The sequence below is a fragment of the Bufo gargarizans genome, chromosome 6 (assembly GCF_014858855.1).
Source record: "Bufo gargarizans isolate SCDJY-AF-19 chromosome 6, ASM1485885v1, whole genome shotgun sequence".
NCBI lineage: Eukaryota > Metazoa > Chordata > Amphibia > Anura > Bufonidae > Bufo > Bufo gargarizans.
The window spans coordinates 111484486-111509033 of NC_058085.1; the positions used below are offsets into that span (position 1 = coordinate 111484486).

General features: G+C 45.7%; 1 protein-coding gene across 3 annotated transcripts in view; it reads left to right on the plus strand.

Annotated features, from left to right (window-relative positions):
* ACLY (ATP citrate lyase) overlaps nt 1–24548 on the plus strand; it is a 96151-nt gene that overhangs the window by 26930 nt on the left and 44673 nt on the right. For 2 of the 3 annotated variants that reach the window (XM_044296983.1, XM_044296985.1), the window contains exons 1-5: nt 1745–1868; nt 16567–16759; nt 19312–19434; nt 21521–21583; nt 23278–23468. In XM_044296983.1, coding sequence (XP_044152918.1) covers nt 16601–16759; nt 19312–19434; nt 21521–21583; nt 23278–23468 — 536 coding nt within the window. In that variant the 5' untranslated portion in view covers nt 1745–1868; nt 16567–16600. Of the gene's footprint in view, nt 1–1744; nt 1869–16566; nt 16760–19311; nt 19435–21520; nt 21584–23277; nt 23469–24548 lie in introns of those variants that run through there. The other variant, XM_044296984.1, reaches the window with a different exon arrangement.

The window sequence follows — 24548 nt, forward strand, 5'->3', positions numbered from 1 at the left end:
TGCCCCCCAGAATGTGCCAATAATAAAAAAAAAGCCCCTTTAGAGCCCCCAGTTACCCCCATAGTGCTCCTCTCCCCCATGGTGCCCCCCCATAATGTGCCAGTAAGAAATGCCCCCACAGTGCCAGCCCCTATATAGTGCCAGCTCCCCCCCCCCATAGTGCCAGACCCCTTATAGTGTCAGCTCCCCCTGTAGTGCCAGCCCCCCATAGTGTCAGCTCTCCCAATAGTGCCAGCCCCCCCATAGTGCCAGCTCCCCCTATAGTGCCAGCTCCCCCTATAGTGCCCCCCATAGTGCCAGATCTCCCCCCCATAGTGCCAGATCTCCCCCCATAGTGCCAGATTCCCCCCCCCCCCATAGGGCCAGATCACCCCCCCATAGGGCCAGATCACCCCCCATAGGGCCAGATCTCCCCCCCCATAGTGCCAGATCTCCCCCCCCATAGTGCCAGATCTCCCCCCCATAGTGCCAGATCTCCCCCCCCCCCCCATAGTGCCAGCCCCCCGCAAAGAAGAAAAAATAAATAAATACTTACCTCCATCAGCAGCGATGCAAGCCTCTTCTGGCCTGTGTCCCTGCTGTGTGTGTGTGCTGACGGCTCAGGCGTCGCGATGATAATGACGTCATCGCGCTGCCTGAGCCGGCCTCTGATAGGCTGCAGGCATTAGTGCCTGCGGCCTATCAGAAGAACAGGGGAGGGACACGCCTCTCCCTCCCCTGCCCCACAGCACGGCCGCAATTACATCCAGGGCCGCGCCGCCTGTGGTGATCGGCGGTGCGGCCCTGAAGAATAAAAATATATATAATATTTTTTTTTTAGACGGGCGGCCCAGTGGCCGTTTATTTAGGGCGGCCTGGGGGGCAATTGCCTCCCTGCCCCCCGGCCCAGCCCGCCCCTGGTGCAGGGGGTGATCTGGGGCTAAAATGTGGTGTTGGTGCTACTCACTGTGTAGCCTGCTCCTCTGCTGGAACCAACCGACCAAAAGGACCAGCAGAGGAGCAGGGAAGCCATTTAACACATCATATTTACTAATATGATCTGCTATGTGGCTTCTGATCAGCTTGCCAGCTGCGATCATTGGCTGGCAAGCTGATGACGCGACCCCCCTTGACAAAATGCCGCCCCGAACTGCGCATGCGCGGGCCGGCAAAGCGCATCATCTCGCGTCTCGTGAGATGACGCGTATATGCGTGACTCTGCGCAGCGCTGCCGCCTCCGGACCGCACATCTGCGTTAGGCGGTCCGGAGGCGGTTAACGTGGCCCTGGAAAAAATACTAAATGTGGCTCCATTTTGTAGTTGGGTCCATATTGATGGAAGGCAGGGCCAGCAAAACCATATTGTGGCACATTATACCAACCCAGCAGAGCCAAACACCACAGTCCGTCACAAAATACTTCCCCCAAAACTTCTAGTGGCCAGCCCCCTGGGCATCAGCCGACCGGGAAATGTCCCTGTATGATCTATGGCCAATCGGCCCCCGCACATACAACTACTAGAGATGTAACTCCTGACACCACACACTGATACGTGGCTGTCTCCTGCTCCTCAGTCCTATCACTGACTAACCAGTAACCACTACAGTGCTCTGCTGATGATGATGCCTCAAGACTACATTTCCCAAGCGCCTTTACGGCGTGTACGTCGCGTGTTGAGGGCGGTTCCGTTCTGGGGAGCCGTTAGCACGTGATTGGTCGGCAGTTGGCATGTAGTACACGTGGTGTGGGCAGAGCCAATAGAAGGCGAGCTAAGTGATGTACCCATGTCAGCAGATGGTGAGGAGAGGCAGTGGTAGGAAGAGGGGGCTCATAGGCAGCAACAAAAGGAGACGGAGCTGCCAGAGGTCTGGACACAGGACACACAGCCGGGTGAGTGCTGCTGCGTCACTCTGCGCTAACGTCTGGAGTGAACACGGCTATAGTGATTCTAGTGGGCATGGGTGGCACAGTTTGTGGACCATCACACTGCCCTCTGTGTATGGCACAGGTGTGTATATGGATATACTAGTTCTCTTCTTGGGCTGGCACACTCCTCTGTGCCCATCACTTCCAGCAGTGATTGCTCCTTCTGCCACCCCAGGTGCCAGGCTGGTGGATGCTTTGGTGCCCCCTGACCTCTCACTGCTTGGCACTGCTATATCATTTACTATTATTATAGCTTCCTAGTAGTCAGATGTGCAACGCCATATCGTCCAGTACTTGGGGTGGTCCGGACAGGTAAGTAATGGGGTGCCGCTTGCCAGGTAAGTCTTGACAGATCTCTAGTGGTGCTCGTAGTTAACCCCGTGTTTGTTCTACAGAGTGTTTTACATTCTGGTGCCCCCCCCCCCGTAGACCAGCCCACCATATCTCAGCTTCCTTGGCTCTTCTAACTATAACTTGCTATTGTCCTACTGATTAAATGAATTCGTCATGGGGGTCCGCGGATTGCTGTGGGTTGAGAGAAGATGTCGCTATCTGCAGTATTTCTGATGGGGAGAAGGCTTTTGTAATTCTCTCCACATGAGATGATTTTAGAGGGCGTGCGGCAGTGAACGGAGCGTGGCTTCTCTAACAGGACTCCCACGTGTTGATGTCTGTTGTGCTTTTTATTAGATGATGTAGAAATCTTGGCACTCTTTCACACAGCGGATTACCCGCTTGGCATCCGCTCGTGTGAAAGAGCACTAAAGGGAGCGCACTGCACATGTGCCCTCATTCTCTATTAACTTCTATGGGAGTTTCAAAAATAGCCGAGCATGTAAGGGCTCCCCTAGGTAAAGGAGAGCCCACTGCGCAAGCGCATTCACCTCCATGGGAGTTCACGCACTCGATTATTTATGGAACCGTCATAAAAGTGAATGGTGGCCGAGCCTGCGCAGTGCACTCTTCTTTACCTTGGGGAACCCGTTCTGGAGATGGGTGCAGGTCTCACCTCTAGGACCTGTTCCCATCTGGTATTGGTGGCATATCCTAGCGATATGCCACCGATGTCTGAGATGCGAATAACCTTTTACCGGGATTTGTCCAGGTGATCAACTATAGCTTCAGAGAAACCTGAAAATTCAGGTTTGACCAGTGCCGAGCTCAGTCTGTCACTTCGCCCTCCCGAGTCGAGGAAAGTTGACATTTTGGGTGGCTATCCACTGATATGGAAAGAATACGTTTTCCTCACCCATATTCAGATTCATGTCCCTGCAGATGTACAGAGAAATGTCATCCCTGAGAGATCTTGAGGAATTGCGGCACAAGCAGCTTGGCCATGGAGGTGGTATGCGGGCACTCGGGATCTTTCAGGGATCAAGCTCTTTTAAAGGGATTTTTCATTCATAAGTAAAATAAGATCACTGTTAAAGATCCGCACTGGCTTACACGGCTTCCCCTACGTAGTTTGTCCTTGCACAGCAGGATTTTGAAGGGGACACGTTACTAAACTGACATAATGTGTGACATATTGAAACCCATATAACATACACTTGTACTCTGCCGATTCTTTCCAACATTAGGCCCCATTCACACAACTGTATTTTTGTGCTGCATCCAATCCTCATCTTTTGTCTGTTAGATGTGGGGCCCCAAAAAAATATCCTGTCCTGTCCCGCAAAGAAGATAAAACGGATCCTATTACTGTCCGTTTGGCAGACAAGAACAAGCATTGTTAAAATAGGTCCGCAAAAAAAACATATGCAACGTGGATGTGATATGTATTTTGCGGATCTGCAGTATACATACGGTCGGGTGAATGCACCCTTAGGGTTCAAGCACACGACCATAGCCTGTTTTGCGGTCCGCTGATTCGATACCGGACATGTGCGTTCTGCATTTTGCAGAATGGAAAGTCCTGGCCTCTATAAAACTGTCCCATGCTTGTCTGTAAATGGAAAAGAATGGGCTGCGGACTCCACAGAATGGACTAACGGATGCGGACAGCACGCAGTGTGCTGCTGCAAAAGATAGAGTACGCCTCCAACCCGCACAAAATGCATGTTGGACGCGGAACAAAAATGCGTTTTTTTGCATAAGCCATTAATGTGAAATCTAAGTTGCATAAACTAAAACGTGTGGAATCAGCGTTTAAAACACGGCCACGTAGGTGCGTTTGGATCTGTGGCATGGCAAATGTATGCAAGGGTCAGCCTTGAATTCCTGCCATGGATTCCAGTGGGATTTTCTGTAGTGTGAACATGCCCTTAGGGTATGTTGACATGGCAGATATTTTTTAATGCCAGTTTTGGGAGGATCCATCATGGATCTGCAAAAACGGATCCGTTACAATAACACAACCGCATGCATCCGTTTGAATTATCTGCCTGGCTCAGTTTCGACTGATCGGAGGCAAACTGATGCATTCTGAGCGGATCCTTTTCCATTCAGAGTGCATTAGGGCAAAACTGATCCGTTTTGGACCGCTTGTGAGAGCCCTGAACGGATCTCACAAACAGAAAGCCAAAACGCTAGTATTACTTTACATATTAAGAATAACTATCATAATTCAGGAACGGAGCCTCGGATCAACAAAAGAAAAACAGAGTTTTAGACCTCTTTCACACAAGCGTGACGGATTGGCTCCAAAAGCAATGCGTTTTTAACTGACGCCCATTCACTTCTATGGGGCCAGGGCTGTATAAAAAAACGCAGAACATAGAACATGCTGCAATTCTCACACAATGCAGAACTGATGTGTGAAAAAAAAAAACGCTCATGTACACAGACCCATTGAAATGAATGAGCCAGGATTCAGTGCGGGTTCTATGCGTTCATGTCACGCGTTGCACCCACACAGAAAACTCGCTCATGTGATAGGGGCCTTAGGCTACTTTCACACTAGCGTTTTTGCTGGATCCGGCATGGTTCAGCAAAAACACTTCTGTTACTGATAATACAACCATCTGCATCCGTTATGAACGGATCCGATTGCATTATCTATAACATTACCAAGACGGATCAGTCATAAACTCCACTGAAGTCAATGGGGGACGGATCCGTTTTCTATTGTGACAGAGAAAGCGGTTAAGTCTCCATTGACCTGCATTGGGGTTCATGCCTGATCCGTCTTGCTCCGCATCCCAGGACGGAAAGCAAACTAGAGCATGTTGCGGTTTGCTCTCCGGTCTGGGAACGCAAGTAAACAGAACAAAATGCATTTGGAGCATTCCGTTCTGTTCAGTTTTGTCCCCGTTGACAATGAATGGGGACAAAACTGAAGCGTTCTTTTTCCGGTGGGGGGGGGGGGGGGGTGCACTGGGCAGCTTTACTGGCAAATGGTGCAGTAGGATCAGAAGACCAGATTTTCCTAAGAAATTTATAGTTCTGTTTATGGGCACCTACCCTACATGGCAGTATGCTTACTTTGAGGCCCCACTCACCTGACAGTATTTTTGGTCCGCATCCGATCCGCATTGTTTGCGGATTACACATGGACCCCTTCATTTCTATGTGTCGGCACAAAAATGGGCAGCATGTGCTGTCCTCATCCGTATACCCATTCCGCAGTCCCACAGTCTTGTTGTTTTACGGACAAGAATAGCCATTGTCACAGTGGGTCCGCAAAAAAAACTGATGCAACACAGACATTGTCAGTTTTTTTTTGCGGACTGCAGAATACCTACAATTGTGTGAATACACCCTGAAAAGGAGAGATTCCCTTTAAGCATTTGTCAGAGTGAAAAACATGCTGAAATCATCATTAACTGAAATCGTCATAAAAAAAACAAAACGTTGAAATAAATCTAGCTGACATGGGAGATGTGCGCTTGTCAGCAGATCCTAATGCTCTTTGTTCCATCTTTATACTTTATACTATAACAAATCCGGAAAAATAGGCCTTTTTAATGTTATGCAAATGATGCCCTTGGGGCGTTGGCATTGCACCTCGTTTCCCTGAGGCTCCACTCATTTTCTTTGCCGGCCGTACCCGCACTGCTTTGAATGACATGGCCAGGCAGTGTAGACGTAATCTGGCCCAGGAATCTCGAGGCAGTGTGTGCATGTCGTTGATTGGCACACGCGCTGTACGGTCCTGAAGCTCGTACTCAGTTTTGACTAAGGCCTTTTTCACACTGCCATTATTAGTTCCGGCAGGCTGTTCCATCAGAGAACAGGCTGCCGGACCTCTCTGGATCGGCATTGCCAGATGTTACCGGAATTCCAGGTAGCAGCGGGATTATAGTCTATGGGGCTGGCGGGCATTCCGGTAACTTCCGAGAATGCCAGATCTGTGGAGCCCTGGCAGGCTGTTCTCTGCTGGAACAGCCTGTTGGAACTAATGTCGGCAGTGTGAAACAGGCCTAAATGCTACTTTTTTTACTGCGTATTTTCAGTCTCTTAGGCTTCATGCCGATGACCGTAATTTTCATCTGTGTGCTGTCCACATTTTTTGCAGATAGCACACTGACCCATCCATTTTTAAAGGGCCGTGCACTCCTCCGTATTTTTGGTGGATCCATGTTTCCATTCGGCAGAATATACAACATGTTCTATTACTGTCCGCATGGGGGGGGGGGGGGGGAATAATAGTCTTCTCTATTGATGGGAACGAGAAAAATACGTAACGCACCTGGAGGGTGGACGAGATACGGATGCAGCCTTGTGCACAAAGTCTTAACATGATGGGTCACGTTGGTTCATATGCTAAAACGTCAGGTTGACAAGGTTTGGTCCTGGAGGAACATGGAGACTCTCTGATCTCTTGGGTTGGTCACCACCAACCAGAAGCCATAAGCTACTTTGCACATATTACTGCAAGATAGTTTGTAGGTCACAAGGTGTGTCTGGGAGAGTGACAGTTCTGAAGGTGTTCTTCTATTATATAGTCGTTCCAAGTACCAGTAGTCCTAGTTGTGTTCTCCACCCACCATAAATGTATTCATGGGAGCAGTGAACATTCAGGCTTAAATAAAATATTTAATATTAATTTATTTAGCTAGAACAGAACACGTTTTCATTTGGCATAATTTAGAAAAAAAATTGCTCGTGTGTGCAGAAATTGCTGCTTTTCTTTTTATTCCCTTTTAGAACGTCCACCTAATGTGCCCAGTGGCAGTGGTCACACATGCTCAGTAGTTCAGTCAGATCGGCTGGATCTTCTTGTTTGCGTATAGTGGACTCCTGCTATTGTGCCGGTCTGCCAGTCAGCGTTGGCGCACTAGAGGCAGCTTCTTCTCCCCAGAATTGATTGTATTATGTGAGCACTCAGAGGGAGTATAAACGAAACAAAACAGGGACGCCATTTTGGGTATCTAACAGCAATAACTAGACATAGGAGCATTTAACATAAAGAGAAATGATTCCAGTTGAACACAGTTTAGGATGTTTAGGGTGTCTGCACGGATTCGCCATGCGTATTTTTGTGCAGCAAATCTGCAGGTTAAAGGGTTTCTGTCATGAGAAATAACGTTATGTAGCTGACTGACATTAGCGATGTACATAACAGTACGCTTTATAACTCCCTGCCTGCCGCCGTTTCCTCAAAAGAAAGACTTTTATAATATGCTAATGAGCCTCTAGGTGCTATTAGGGCGTTGCTGCAGCACCTAGAGGCTCTGTCTACGCACCCTTTGGCACGCCCAGGTCCAGTTGATTGACTTTCAAATTCTCCTCAGTGTCCCGTAAATCCTGCGTGTCTCGTTTAGTATTCATCGCAGTGAGTGAAAAACGCGCTTCTGCTGCCGGCTTCCTTCATTCGGCGCAGGATACTAAACGGGAAGGCGCAGGCGTTTGATTTAGGGGACGATGAGGAGAACTCGAAAGTCAATCAACTGGACCTGGGCGTGCCAAAGGGTAGATCGAGCCTCTAGGTGCTGCAGCAATGCCCTAATAGCACCTAGAGGCTCATTAGCATATTATACAAGTCTTTATTTTAAGAGAACGGCGGCAGGCAGGGAGTTATAAAGCGTACTGGTATGTACATCACTAATGTCAGTCAGCTACATAACGTTATTTCTCATGACAGAAACCCTTTTTAAGGGCTCTTTCAGACGACCATAGTGTTTTGCAGATCTGCAAACACGGATGCTGGCCCGTGTGTGTGTTCCGCAATTTTCGTAGAAAATGCCTATTGCAATTGCAGACAAGTATAGGACCCTTTCTATCTTTTTTTTTTTTTTTGCGGGGCCGAGGAACAGAACTACATCTTTTGCGATCCCATTGAAATTAATGGGTCCGCACCCAAGCCGCAAAATTGCGGAACGGGTGCGGACCTGTTCATACGGCCGTGTGAATGTGCTCTAAGGGTGTGTTCACATGGGACATATTATACAGTGGAATAGTCTGCTGCAGGTTTTGCCACGGATCTGCTGGAAGAAATATGAGAAAAACACTATGAATGCGTTATTTGCCGTAGAAATGGCTGCGCATTTCACCCTCTCTTGCAAACGCAGTATATCGATGATTTTTCTCAAAATCTCATCCACATTGTTGGTAATGTACAGCACTAACGGCGTACCCACCCTCATACAGTACCAGCTGAGGCCGGGTTCACCTTGCCTTGGCTTTCAGTCAGGGCATATGACTGAACGCCTGAAAACGGTATTCAGACGTATTCCGCATCCAGGACATTGACTTTAATGGGTCAGACAGAGTTCAACCTTTTTTCTGTTAGTTTCTGCCTTTTTTACTGCAGTCCTAATCCTTTGAAATCCGTTTGACCCATTAAAGTCATTGTACCCATTGCAGTATACGTAGAGGGGTGTGTGTGTGTGTATGTGTGTGTATATGTGTGTGTGTGTATGTGTGTGTGTGTGTGTGTGTATATATATATATATATATATATATATATATATATATATATATCTATCTATCTCTATATCTATATCGTGAGATGTGTCAAAGAAACAGAGGAGAAATCGGGGAAAACCCGGATCAACATGAGGCATCCATGACGCTGTACTCTTTAGTCATCCGGTGTTTTGGGTGAGGACTAATCTCAGGTTAATTTGCATATGTATCTAATCGTTTTTTTTTTTTACACAATAAAAGCACACAGAGCTATGGGGACTGGATATTGCGGATGTGCTAGCGGCCATCTAGCAACCCATGTCCTCAGGTCTATACACAAAATCCCGGTGACAGGTTCCCTTTAAATGAATGGAGCAGCTGGTCCTGCCCTTCCATTCCATGGGACTGTTGGAGATAACCAAGGACAGTGCCTCGGAATAGAAAATAATAGAATAGAAATAGAAAAGTATTTAAACCATTCCCCAAATGCAGTTAAACCTTTTTGAAGATTGCATTAAAGAGTGGTCTTCTAGGGGTTGGCGATTTTGCATAATATCTAATGGAACTGAAAATCCGTCCCTGGAAGTCCAGTCTGGTTGAGGGGCGGTCTTCTTAAGATGGTGCTCAAATCGAGAGCTTTCACTGTATATCCTTGTTCAGAAAACCTTCTCCTACAAGGCCTAACACGTTGTCTTGTCAGATCCTCTGCTGTTTCTCTGCTGCTTGTTGATCCTCTAAGTCCCTAATTGCCCTTCTGCTCCACCCATATCCTAGATTTCCAGTCCTTTCTTCTAAATTACAGCAAAATAATTATAGATCTTATTTTCTTTTTTGTATCCTTGGCCAGCGGCTCATCTCTGATCTCCAGCTTCTTCCATACATTTGTCCTTTTAAGATTTCCATGGGCGTATCTCCTCAGCTTTGGTCTTCTAGACCAGTGTTTCCCAACCAGTGTGCCTCCAGCTGTTGCAAAACTACAACTCCCAGCATGCCCGCACAGCCAAAGGCAGTCCAGGCATGCTGGGAGTTGTAGTTTTGCAACAGCTGGAGGCACACTGGTTGGGAAACACTGTTCTAGACTGATGTCTGTTGGTAATGTACTGCTGATTTTAACCCTTCATATTTCTAAAGCTGGCCATGACATTAGATATATGTCGGTTGACCATCTACTGTGTGTGGGACCTCCCGCGGCAGGCTTGTTGGATTTTACCTGTACAACCCTTTTATTATTGGTCTGCCTGCCAGAGAGGTCTGGTATCGACTATGGTTCACCCAGAAGTTATCTCCTATATCTGGCCAGCATTATAGTTGGGATTTGTGGACAAACGTGGATCATTGAGCAGCAGTAATGGTCAGGCTGCCATCTTTAGTAAGGTAGACTCGCCCATCTGGGAGCCGGTGTGTCGGGAGCCGGTCTGAAATCAAATGCAGTCATCGGGAGCAGGCAGTTCCAAGAACAGCCACCGGGGGCCTTCATCGGGCTGTTCTTGGAACTGCCTGCTCCCTGGTGACTGCATTTGATTTCAGACTGGCACAGGTAAGGGCTTACCTGTGCATCGCCGGACGGGTGAGTCTACCTTACTAAAGATGGCAGCCCGCATGTGTTCGCTGGCGAACACTGCGAACTGACCATCACTATTGAGCAGGATGACACTGTATTCCTTCAGGTGCTGCATGCCAGTAGAACTGAGCCATTTTGTGGCACCCATCCTGCCATGTTCATGGTACATATCCAGCCTCTGCTTCATCATATGCTGCCACCGATTACCATTGATAAAGGTTATACATGACCAAAATGTTTGGATCTACTCAAGTTGTCTCAGGACACCCTTTTATTTCAGAAACAAAAGGGAAAATGAAATATTTGAATACCCCAGCAAGTAATGGGTCCTATCCTTAAGGCTATGTCCGGAACATGGCCGCCATAATTGGACATTTACAGCATATCTTAGTGACATTCCACAAATATCCTAGATGCAGCAACCCCATTACAGGGGTATTTCAGTTAGAACAAGTTGTCTATTTCCTATCTACTGGATAGGGCAGAGTTTCTCAACTCCGGTCCTCGGGGGGCCCACCTACTGGTCAGGATTTGAGAATATCCCACAGAATGAATACCTGTGGTAAGTCCTGATGCATAGACACTAATTATATCACCTGCTCAATGCTAAGGAAATCCTGAAAACATGACTGGTAGGTGGGCCCCGAGGACCGGAGTTGAGAAACCCTGGGATAGGGGATAACTGTTAAATTGGTGGGGTTCCGACTGATGGGCTGAGAACTGGGTCCAGCCCGCTAGGCTCCAACCCATAGAAAGATGTGAGGTACTAGCTCTTCCTGCTCTGTGACATGGTGCCTGCAGGTTGCACTGTGTTTTCATGGGTACGGTTCCTTTTAAGCAAATCTCAGTACTATAGAGCGGTTTTACGATTATGCAAACTTTTGCTTACCTTGAGAGGTCTTCAGTAGGGATGAGCGAACTTGTGTGTTTAAGGAGTATATGCCATACGGAAAAAACAAAACAGAAATCCAACGGAAACAAAAAACTGAACAACGGATCCATGAAAAATGGACTGCAAAACACTAAAAAAGCCATATGGTCGTGTGAAAGAGGCCTAAATCTCTTGACTTGCCCAGTCTGGCTATATTGCTGTTTTGCACACTTTACAGTGTACATAGGGAAACAATGTACCAAAAAAGTGTTGCACAGGCATTTTTATGACTAAGGCTACTTTCACACTTGCGTTTTTATTTTCCGGCATAGAGTTCCGTCACAGGGGCTCTATACCGGAAAATAACTGATCAGGCATATCCCCATGCATTCTGAATGGAGAGTAATCCGTTCAGTTTGCATCAGGATGTCTTCAGTTCAGTCGTTTTGACTGATCAGGCAAAAGAGAAAACCGTAGCATGCTACGGTTTTATCTCCGGCGAAAAAAACTGAAGACTTGCCTGAATGACGGATCCGGCATTTTTTTCCATAGGAATGTATTAGTGCCGGATCCGGCATTCAAAATACCGGAATGCCGGATCCGTCCTTCCGGTCTGCGCATGCGCAGACCTTTAAAAATGAAAAAAACAAAAAAAAACGGATCAGTTTTGCCTGATGACACCGGAAAAACGGATCCGGTATTGCAATGCATTTTTCTGACTGATCAGGCATTTTTCTGACTGATCAGGATCCTGATCAGTCTGAAAAATGCCTGATCAGTCAGAAAAAATGACATCCGTTTGCATACATTTTGCCTGATCAGGCAGTCAGTTCAGGCAACGGAACTGCCTGCCGGAATCAAACAACGCAAGTGTGAAAGTACCCTAAGGCCTATTTTATTTGTATCTGTATATAGAGCGTATTTTATGTAACAAAATCTGATGCTAATGTTAAAGGGGTTTTACATGATTTTCATATTTATGACCTATTCTCATCAATATCTGATCAGCAGGGGGTCAGCTGTTTGAACTGTGTGAGCGCTGCCTTCTCCGCTGTGTTTAGGGTACTTTCACACTTGCGTTGCTTGATTCCGGCAGGCAGTTCCGTTGCCTGAACTGACTGTCTGATCAGGCAAATTGTATGCAAACGGATGTCATTTTTTCTGACTGATCAGGCATTTTTCTGACTGATCAGGATCCTGATCAGTCAGAATAATGCCTGATCAGTCAGAAAAATGCATTGCAATACCGGATCCGTTTTTCCGGTGTCATCAGGCAAAACTGATCCGTTTTTTTTTTTTTTTTTTTTTTCATTTTTAAAGGTCTGCGCATGCGCAGACCGGAAAGACGGATCCGGCATTCCGGTATTTTGAATGCCGGATCCGGCACTAATACATTCCTATGGAAAAAAATGCCGGCATTCAGGCAAGTCTTCAGTTTTTTTCGCCGGAGATAAAACCGTAGCATGCTACGGTTTTCTCTTTTGCCTGATCAGTCAAAACGACTGAACTGAAGACATCCTGATGCAAACTGAACGGATTACTCTCCATTCAGAATGCATAGGGATATGCCTGATCAGTTATTTTCCGGTATAGAGCCTCTGTGACGGAACTCTATGCCGGAAAAGAAAAACGCAAGTGTGAAAGTACCCTTACCTGCTCGCCAACGACATGGCAGCGGTGAGAAGGTGTACTGTCATTCAGAAGGAAAGTTTTTGGTTAATTCGAGTGGATAAAAACCTTACTGTGAGGACAAAGTAGATTTTCATGATTTCATTATACAAAAAGTGGCATTTGTTTGCTGAAGCGGAGTGCCCTTTCCACAGCAGCTTGTCCCCTGTCCTGGATGATGTGTGACCTCCATGCACCTGCCAGTCTCTTCTCAGTCAGTGTCACTCGCCGTGCTCTCCGCCATAGACAGGGGCATCAGCCGCAGCGGTCTTGTCAGGGAGGGTCGGGGCCGATCTGCTGTGATGACTAATAAGTGTGAAGATTTAACCTCTGCAGTGCCTACAGTTACATAGGACATTGCAGGCTATGGGTGGGCTTTCAGATGGATTGGACTGAGCACACTATGTTTTCGCTATTACCACAGTTGTATCCACAAAATTCCCTTTTTTTTTTTTTTTACATCAATTCCGGCAAGCTGTTCCAGCAAAGAGCAACCTGCTGGAGTTCTCTGGATCAGACACTGCCGGATGCTACCGGAATTTCCGCCGGCCCCTACAACTATAATGGGGTCTGGCGGTGATCTGTCCGCGATCCGCAAAGATGCAGAGAATTGGCTGGACAGAAACCGCTACCTGCAGCCCAATGTGTAAGGCTGTAACGGACATGTGTTAGTACAGGATTGTGGTTTGTCTGGTAAAGCTGTTTTATTGTGGGCAAAATCCTGTGACCAGTTCGCAGTCTATAAGAAAAACCTGTCCCCATCGCATGCAGGCGGTTGTCACAACCTGTGGCTGTGTACCAAATGGAATCGAGCATCTTGTAATAGATGTTTGGCAGGAGACGTTTGTGCACACCTCCCGCACACACATCGGCTGTACAGTCCGGCACCAGATTGATCACACGGGGTTAAGGCTGGATGATGGATCTGGTGCAGGGACACCCCCTTTATTTTATTCTGTACCTAATAGTGCTTGGCTTATTTGAGACAGAATTTTACGCTAGACTTGTGGCTCAATTTTGGTGCAAAATGTCCCTTTGGCCACACCCCTATCCCACTAAGCCACTCCTCTTTGTTAAGACACCTCCCCTTATCAAGCTAGGTGGAGTGGATTGTTCTAAAACTGCGCCAGAATCCGGCGCGCTTTCCGACAATGTCTAGGTGCGTTCACATTAGTAAATGTGGGCCACTGTTTTCATGCAGCTCTTCTCACTGTAATGTGATCTCTCAGTAAGTCTGGAAGCTCCTCTGGCTTTTCTGCCTCCTTATTGACGTTGCATACTGTGCAGTATTTGGCAAAAGAGGCATCTTTAAAATGGTGTTCTAAAGAAAATGTATGGCGAAAACATTTATGGGGACATTGATTCCCCCTGCACCGCCAATTTTATGTAGAGATGCACTCCTCGCATAGATTTGGCGCATCCCCCTGCTGCCCGTGTGACAGTCTGCCATCTACGGCAGCTTCCTAGATGCTGTAGATTTGTCTTTACTCAAACCAGAAAATTGGCGTGAGTAAAAATAAATGTGGCGGACCTCGCCATACCCCCTTTTCTAAAATGGGGCTTGAAGGGGGGGGGAGTCTCAGATTTTGCTGCGAATATGGCATGCAGCAAAATCTGTAATTTTCTTATGCCACAAAGGTGGCGTAAATAGAATAGTAAATGTTCCCCCTAATCCGTAGTTCTACGCTCGTTCATCTGCCGCAGGTTACTGACTGGACAATTACTAAAATTCAGTGTATTTGCTCTAACTCTGCTGTGTAGAGAGGAAAAGCCATTAGGTCAGAAAATGCTGATCATTTCCTCAAACCAAAGATTACAGCGGACACGGCAAACAGTGAGTTTACCATTAACCCAGGACATTGATTCATCTCTAGAATAATGTATTCCCCCTGCATATATATTCTGCCTTAAGGCTAATATATTTTCTTTCAGTGTCCGTTACGTTTTCATTCATTTATTTATTTATTTTGTGTGGTAGAATTCATTTTAATGGATCCAAAAAAAAAAATCGGAAGTTATTCCATGTGCATTCTGTTTCCGTATGTCCATTCTGCAATTACGGACAAGGATAGGACTGTTCTTTTAGGGGCCAGATGTTTAGTTCTGCAAAATACAGAATGAACCAATTTTTTGCAGATCCGTGTTTTGTGGACCACAAAATGCATACAGTCGTGTGCATGAGCCCTTAGGCTGAGTTCACACAGTCCGTGTTTGGTCAGCGATTTCCATAATTGATTGTGGGCCAAAACCAGGAGTTGAGGCTACACAGAACAGGGGGAAAATCTCTCCAAATATACCTCATCTCTGTGTAGCCTCCACTCCTGGTTTTAGCTCCCAGTCACTTTATCACGGACCAAACACTGGGGGAGATTTTTCAAACTGAGGTAAAGTAGAACTGGCTTGGTTGCTCTGGGTAACTAAGCCAGTTTTCCTTCACACCAGTTTGGATGAATCTCCCCCAGTGACTGGGTGAAAGCGGCCTCAGCCAGCGAGGGATATACAGCGACTGATCTACATAGTCATAGAAAAATTGTGATTTTCTTACGTCGCTGTCTGTGGAAAGACCCAAAATAAAGATTAGGGGGATCGAGTGACTAAAATGACATGTACGTCACATTATAACCTCACTTCATGGAAGTCATGTGTAAGACTGCAGTCCTGTGTAAAGTGGTCCCAGCCCTGGTTTTATTGCTTGCAGGGGCGTTCACTTAAATTACTCATATCTGATGCAAATCGCCATCATTTCTCAGCCGGGATGATAATGTTTTCCAGACGGCCGGCTGTACAGGGAGGCCCCTGTTACTACAGGCCGTATGGTTTCCTGCACAGGAACAAGGAGGCTCTGTTCAGATCTGAGGCCGCCACAAGTTTAATCTCTTCAGCTGCAAGTATTGGTTATGAATTTATGCTCTTAAAAGGTCAATCTACGGTACTTTCAACTAATACTACATGTTCAGCAGTACAGGTGAACATAAAGTTTGGAATAGATCTTATCAAAGAAAAAAGTATTTTCTTCCTGTGTCTCTCTGGACCTCCTCCTCGCTCAATGGACTTCTTCAGTGAGCTGACAGTCCGTCTGGTCTCTCAAGATAGACTTGGCAGAGAATGTGAGTTTAGGAGGCTCGGATTAAGGTTTAATTCACATGACAGTGAAAAATGGTTTGTTTGATAGACTTTTTTTTTTTTTTTTTTTTTTTTTAATGGCCAGGGAATAGCAGCTGTCAAAAATGTCCTATTTTCCAAATTTTGTCTAAAGGTTACTTAGAATATAAATGGGTTGTGCCAAGTATTAAATGTATCCCCTATCCACAGGATCGGTGGGGGACTGTCTCCAATCCTGAGAATGGGCATCCTGTTCCCATCTTGATGGAGCAGGTGGTCAACCATGCTCAATGTGTCTCCATTCAATCTCTGTGGAACTGCTGCAGATAGCAGGGAACACTTGACCATCTCTAGCACTCCATAGAGAATGAATGGCGTGGCAGGGCGCATGCTCGATTTTTCTGCCGAGGGACTTCTACAATGAATCTGCGGCAAAATCTGCACGTGTTGCATCTGAATTTGTCACAGAAAAATCTCATAACCTCTGACTGCAGTATTATTGTATACTTGTCATACAGCTAGGCCGGTTGTCACCCTACCACATACCGATCCTGCTGACATAATGGGACTCTCAGGGTTCTCACATTGTTGCTGTCACATGTAATGCAATTGCTGATGGCATCTAAATGCAGTAACCATTCTTATACTGGGATGTTCTTCTTCTTTACCAGTTACAGGTAGCGTTCACAGCGGTCTGGCAGCACCATGTCAGCAAAAGCGATCTCTGAGCAGACCGGAAAAGAGTTCTTGTACAAATACATCTGTACCACAGCTGCAGTCCAGAACCGCTTCAAGTATGCCCAAGTGACCTATGACACTGACTGGGACAGACTTGTTCAAGACCATCCATGGCTTCTCACTGAGGTAAGCACCGCTGGCAAGATCCCAGGAGCCATATAGCCGGCGCTGCCACTAAAAGGGTCAGCTAGGGTCAGGGAGTTGCTCGTAAAGTGTCCAGTATTTTAGCCATCCCTGGTGTAACAGACTATGAGGGCTTTGTGCCAGCCTTGTATGCAATTAGTGTCATCACCACAGCAGGCTGATCAGTTATGAGTCCGTTTTTTCAAAAAGAGGACTTATTAAGGTGTAACCGTCATGTTTTAATTAAAAAAAAACAGTTTTAGCATATGTTACTGCTGCAGCAGCATGATGTATAAAGCAATCTTTAGTTTCTTCACTTATCACTGTTTTCCTTGAGTTTTTCCTTAGTTATGGCTGTTTAAACATTTACAATATGAGTAGGGCTGAAACGATTACTCAAATTAATCGATTAACTCGACACAAAAAAATACTCAATGCAAATTTTCCCATCAATGATTCCTTTGTGCCATGTGACTATGGAGTGTGAGTGAATAGCTTGCTGTTACTCGCGCTCTGTGTCACCCGCCTGCCCGCACAACACTGCACTGAATCCTGACATGCACACATTGTCAGGACATTTTAATTCACTGAGGCTGGGCACTTATGGCTAGGAGGGGCAGTGAGGCAACTGAAAGCATTGGGGGAGGAGATGGTGGCATTGGAGGGGGAGCTGATGGCACTGGGAGGGAAAGCAACTAATGACATGGGGAAGCTGGTGGCGCTGGGGGGAGCTGGTGGCACTGCTGGAGGTACTAATTGCATTGGAGGGGAAACTGGAGGGAAGCATCTGATGGCACTGGGGGGGGGGGCTGATGAGTTTTTATAGAAAACGTTCTTTTCATTTGTTTTTTCTTATTAGTGTACTCGATTAATCGGTAGAATACTTGATTGCAAAAATAATCGATAGCTGCAGCCCTAAATATGAGGACCTTCTCAAGATGGCTGCTCTGCCAGTTCTCTGAGGCCAAAACTGCTTTCCCTCACTTCACATACACACTGGCTGGCAGGGAGCTGCTGGCTACAGCCAATCAGATTGGATTACTGAGAGACACGCCTCCTCACTCTGAAGCCTAATGCAGGCATGCAGTGTGGAGGACCGTCCCTCAGTCTTCCTAGCCGGAGACAGATGAGCCCTAGCAACTGTCTTTTAAGGGAGCAGTGGAAAGGGACAGAGGACATGAATGAAAGCTGTTATTATAAGGTAATTACAGATCTTTTGACATTCATTGACAGACTAACTCAGGGTGTACATGCCTAGCTCTAATAAACCTAGCAAATAAAAAAATAAAATGACAGTTACCCTTTAATAACGTATCTGTATTATATATAACCTGTAATATATACATTACTTTTGTCGTCAATAATCCCTTTAACACCTTAAAGATGTTTTCTGAGATTTTTATACTGATGACCTGTCCTCAGGATCTGACACATTCCCTTTAAGGGTGGGATGGCAGAGGTACACTTTGAACTCCGGTGCTAAATCCGGCCACTGCATCCGGCGTGTATGTCTGCTGTCGGCGGACAAAAAATACTACACAAAGCCTTTTTGTCTGGCTGAAAGCTGGCGTATATGCTGGAAAGCAGCCGGATCCCCTCCAGATCCCATTACAGTGAATGGGGATCTGACGGTGCACGGTGGTATCGGTACGGTGGACTCTGGCAGTCTACAGTTTTTTCTATGGAGAGAACTTACTTGGAAAAACCTAAAACCCTTTCTCACCGTTAACCTTGCAAAGAGAAATTCTGTAATTAATTTGAACCTTTCCCATAAGAAGAGAATAATCTGCTGCCACATCACGATTCTCCATAGAGATGAAGTCCTTGGAAGCGTCTCCTTTTATGTAGATAAATGACAGTGCAGGGCCCTCATTAAATCTCTGGATCTGCAGAATGTCCATTTGCAATCTGGCCAAAGCCCAAATCATTGAGCAACATCTAATCATCCGAGTGTTAATCCAGTTAATGCATTGCTGCAGGGACTCGTGGGAATCTGTAATGATCTGCAGTCATTTCTGGGTCTGGGTGCTCCCACCCTGCTCTGCAGTCTGGTGTATTGCGGAGTAGTCCGTTTACCACCCACCGCTTATCAAAGCTGAAGCTCTCCTTTGTGTAATATGAATTTGATGAAACTCCAAAGCTGGCCATCTACATTAGATGTGTATGAGCCGAACCTGCAAATTTCAACAGGTTCAACTGTCCACCTCATGTGTATGCTGGCCTCTGATGTCGGGGGAGATAAGGATCAGACGAGTTGGATGGCCAGTTTAACTGGGATGACTGTACTGGTGGGGTGATGACTAGCTCATTCATGTATGGAGCAGGCAGGAAGAGTCCTGGTCGGTTTAGGTGTCAAGAGTCCTTTCCTAAGGATAGCCCATCACCATTGTAATCTGATGCTTGCCTAGGGATGTCTTACTATATGTGGGGTGCTTTTGTGTAAAGATCTCTAATATATGGCACAATCTTATTTCTTTTTATTTAGTTTTTCATATTAATGATCTTGGTTTAATATGTTCCCCCATCTTGATTAACTTGTTTCCTGTGTCTTCCAGCCTTTAGTGGTGAAACCAGACCAACTTATCAAACGTCGTGGGAAACTCGGGCTTGTGGGTGTCAACTTAAACTTGGACCAAGTGAAGAGCTGGTTAAAGCCACGGCTGGGACATGAAACCACAGTAAGGATATGATGTATTAATATAGACTTCATATATTCGTGTGTTGTAGTCCATGAACCCAGGACCAGAATCTTTACCATGGGGACATTGTCTCTGTCTCTTCCTTCTAAATGTTGCTTGGCCTACATTTTTCCCACAATAGAGTCGGTTTTATTAGTTGTGATATTGTTTACTGTGCGAAGACCAGGGCCCGGTGTGTGGTGCACGTCTGGTCACCAAAGTGTGATCGTGAAAACAGTGTCACAATGCTGTGGTATGTGAATCAGTGTGGTTTTCAAGTGTTTTTTTTATTTATTTTTTTATGGTAAAGTGCATTGCAGGTAAACAGCAGATTTATCTGCATTACCATGTGGTCACCAAGGGTGAAAACCAGTTGCATCATGTCCACACCTTGACCATGTCATTAGTGATGGCCAGTTCGCAGTGTTCGCCGATGAACACATGCGATCTGCCAAGCCCGGCGATGCTGAGGTAAGTCCTTACCTGTGCCTGCGCCGCTCGCCGCTCTGAAACGCATGCGGTCACTGGGAGCAGGCAGTTCCGAGAACAGTTTTCATCGGGCTGTTCTCGGAACTGCCTGATCCCGGTGACCGCATGTGTTTCAGAGCGGCTCGCGGCGCAGGCACAGGTAAGGACTTGCCTCTGCATCGCCGGGCTTGGGAATAAAGATGGCAGATCGCATGTGTTCGTCTGCGAACTGGCCATCACTGCATGTCATGGCCACTATGTATAAACTTTTCAAGGGAACCTGCCATCAGAATTTAGGCCCAGAACCTGTTCTTCAGGACTGGACAGCTTCACAGTAGTGTTCTTTTACATTCTGAGCAATTTGGCATAATTCAGAACAAGTTTGTTTGCTGTATTCTAATTCATGTCAGGAGTCATGGGTGAGTAGTCACACCTTGGAAGAGTCATGCTGGCCGCTCCCCCGCCTTGCTTGACTGACATCCCACAGGCTCGGTATGTCTTCCCAAGCTTTCTCTAGCACATGTGGTGCACCTGATAGAAGCTGAGGCCAGGGCACCTTGCTTCACTGCACATGCACCAGATGCCACTGGAGCTCATGATATAAAAGAAAATGATTGTGAAGCTGTCACTATCCTAGATAACAGCATGTTGGGGGCCTAAAGCCTGATGACAGGTTCCCTGTAAGGTGCAGTTTACATTCTTGGTCTTTTTCCTAGCTGACAATCTTCATTACTCCTTAGAAAAAAATCAGTTTGCAGTGTCTTCAATATCTGGATCCACTTGTTTTCAGCTGTCAGAATGTCCAATTAGCAGGATGTATTCCCGGGGTGTGATTTGGCGGGGGTTGACGCTCGGCTCTTGAGGATTGATTGGCTGCCTGCTGTCAGAACGCCGGATGATCCAGTACACTGTGTTCAGGAACAAACAAGTACCTGACAGGAATTCTAAATGGCAGAATAGGGCATATTAATCATAAGGAGCAGGAAAGGAAAGTCGTTACACAGAAAAACTGTCATCTAGCCACTGTCAGCCATTTTGATCTCTCTTCATTTATTAGTTCATGGTAATTGCTGTTGAAAAAATAAAAGCAAAAAGCGGTGTTGATGATTTGCACTGGTTTTACTGGGCACATACAGTAGGATCTCCTTCTGAAAGGTCAGCTTGTGTCCATATTGCCTTCTTTGCTGGCTTGATTCATTGTTCCGTCACATTATACACTATTCATTTCCAGAGCTTAAGACTACAATCCAGCAGCAGTGTCCATGCTTGCACACTGTAGTAAAAAGCGACCAGCTCTCTGGTGGCCAGGACGGGTGTAAACACACATAGGCACGCAGGCGCAGCAGCTCCCGTGTCTGCGCTGCAGCGGTGGTCATAACCACTGGAAACGAGCAGTGTATAATGTGATGTAAAAGTGAGATCAAGCCAGCAAAGGAGGCAATATGGACAATCATAATACATTAGTAAGTGCCTTGTATTAACTTTGCTGAAGGGAGACAACCCTTTTAATTTAATTTGTTAAAACCTCATTAGATAAATTGCTGAACTTTAGGAATGGTGTTTCTGTTCCTGTTATTTCCATTCTTTAATACTCCCATGTTCTTTGTGTCTTTATCAGATTGCCAAAGCAAGGGGGATTCTCAAGAATTTCCTGATTGAGCCGTTTGTTTCACATAAGCAGGTGCGTACAACAGTCAGATGAATCCACCACAACTGAGCTGCATGTACTTAAGCATGGGGTGCGACACTTTCTTTAAGTGAACCTGTCATCAACTTTATGGTGACCTTACTGAGGGCAGCATAAAATAGTGACAGAAATGCTGATTTCTGCGGTGTGTCACTAATGAGCTAAAAGTCAGTGGTTGCCGAGAACCAGCATCATAATCATTGCAGCCCAGGCCTGGAAAAGAGTCACATCTCCCTGAGAAGAGTCCTGGTTATTCCTAATCTCCTGCATTCTCACCCACCTGCTGATGATTGGCAGTTCTCTCCTAGAGAGAAAGGGCGAAAACTAGGTAGAAGACTGTCAGCCATCATAAGGTGGCAGGAGAGCAGGAATTGATGAATAACCATGACTCTTCTCAGGTGACCGGGACTCTTTTCCAGGCCCAGTGTGCAATGACTGTGATGTTTCTCGGCAACCACTTACTTTTTTACTTTTAAATGACAGACCGCTGAAATCAACTCGCCTGTCTCTTCTTTATTCTACCGTTAGTATGGGCAGCACAAAGTTGATGCCCATGCACATTAGCCCAAAGTTTGATGAAAAGTGTCGATTTTAAAGGGTCACTGAGCGTTCAAAAACATTTGATATGTCATAGCAACATATCAAAGGTTTTGATCGGTGGGGAATCGGAGTGCTGAGATTTTAATATATGTCTATGACGGATCAATGTTTTTTGAAAGCTCAGACATTTTAAACCATAATGAAATGTTTTTGTGTTTTGTCGGATGAAAGAAATTTCCTTCTCATAAAAGATTTATTTTTTTATTTTTTTGTCGTTCACTTGGTGTCATTGGATATATATGGCCTGTGTGAATGACTGTGATGGGCAGTATGGGAAAATTGTGTACTGCTGCACCGGCAGAGCGATCATTCACCAGGATATTGTTTGGTCAACCATCAACTTACTTTTATCTAATGTGTGTGCCTCATGTAGTTACAGGTTAAGGCTACTTGTTGAAGATGAATTCTGATGCAAAGCTCCATGTAATGGTATACGGGGTCTAATGGTTTTTTACCACTGAGGAGTAGTTGGAAAGACCCCTGCAGGCAGCCCTCTATAAGGCAGTGATTCTGATGCCCGGAAATGGTTTGTCCAGCAGAGAAAAATTGGGAAAGGGCTCCGGGTGGGTTGACAAAACAATATACAATACTGCCTCACTGATCCCTCACCACTCCCATTCCAATCATGACTTTGTTCCTTGCTTTTCTCTACTTCCTATTCTTATCTCGACACTCAGGAAATGGCTGGAAATGCCGCTCAGCCAATCACTGGCTGAGGCGGGTCACCTCTGCGGACAGTGATTGGCTGGGCAGGCGTTTCCTGTGGTATCCTTTGTCTCGAGACGGGAACAGGAAGTAGAGATCAGCTTGGACTCGTGATCCATTAGAACAGGAGTATCATCTTTTATTTTTCTTAAACCACTGTGACCATTCCCAATTTTTTCCTGCTGGACATTACCTTTTAGCTAATTACTTAACCAAATCTGTCCTCAAAATGGGGCAGATCTAGAATTCTCACATTTTTAAAAGCGTATGAAAATGAATTTGCAGCTGCCATTGAATAGTAAATGATCTGAACAATAAAGTTCTGTATGGATTTACCACGACTTTGTGCAGCATTGCTCAGGCGTCATTGTTTTTTGCGGCAGGAGGAGGAGTTCTACGTCTGCATCTATGCGGCCCGGGAGGGGGATTATGTGCTCTTCCATCACGAGGGAGGTGTGGATGTTGGGGATGTCGATGCAAAAGCACAGAAGTTACTTGTTAGTGTTGGGGATCATTTGACCGAACAAGATGTGAAGAACCACCTCCTGAATCATGTTACCCCTGATAAGAAAGAGTAAGTACATCTGTTCTGAAAGGGGATCACATTGATCAGAATTGGCATGCTGTAATATTTTCCAGTATGCTGCTATGTGTTTCATTCAGTTCACTAGCCATGGCTTCAGGGCTTTACATTTGCTACAGACAAGGCTTTAGTGCTGTATTGTTTCTTGGGTATTCATGGATCTCCTTGAGGATGGCACCGTTATGTCGTTGTGTAATGGATTATTATCCCTCCAGTACTCTCTTTGTACCTTAGTCTGCATGTCATGCATTTTTGTAGAATATATCTGACTTTATATTCTGTGCTGTGTTGGAAATTCCTAAACACATTACCTAGATTATGGTCAGATTACAGAGGTTGTCTGGAATTAGAAAAACATGGATGCTTTCTTCCAGAAACAGCACTACACTTATCCGTGGGTTGTGTCTGGTTTTGCAGCACATTCCCATTCATTTCAGTTGAGCTAAACTGTGATAGCAGGCACCACCCATGGACAGGTCTGCTTTCTTTCTTTCTTTCTTTCTTTCTTTCTTTCTTTCTTTCTTTCTTTCTTTCTTTCTTTCTTTCTTTCTTTCTTTCTTTCTTTCTTTCTTTCTTTCTTTCTTTCTTTCTTTCTTTCTTTCTTTCTTTCTTTCTTTCTTTCTTTCTTTCTTTCTTTCTCTCTTTCTCTCTTTCTTTCTTTCTCTCTTTCTTTCTTTCTTTCTCTCTTTCTCTCTTTCTCTCTTTCTTTCTTTCTTTCTTTCTTTCTTTCTTTCTTTCTTTCTTTCTTTCTTTCTTTCTTTCTTTCTTTCTTCTTTCTCTCTTTCTCTCTTTCTCTCTTCTCTCTCTCTCTTTTTCTCTCTCTCTCTCTTCTCTCTCTCTCTTCTCTTCTCTCTCTCTCTCTCTCTCCTCTCTCTCTCTCTCTCTCTCTCTCTCTCTCTCTCTCTCTCTCTCTCTCTCTCTCTCTCTCTCATCCTGGAGAACCCCTTTAATTCAAAGGGTTATTCCTATTTTGTAAAGTGATAGCATATCACTAGGATATGCAATAACGTAAAATGTGTCACTAAAAAGTTTTGATCGGTGGAGGTCTGAGTGCGGAGACCTCCACTGATC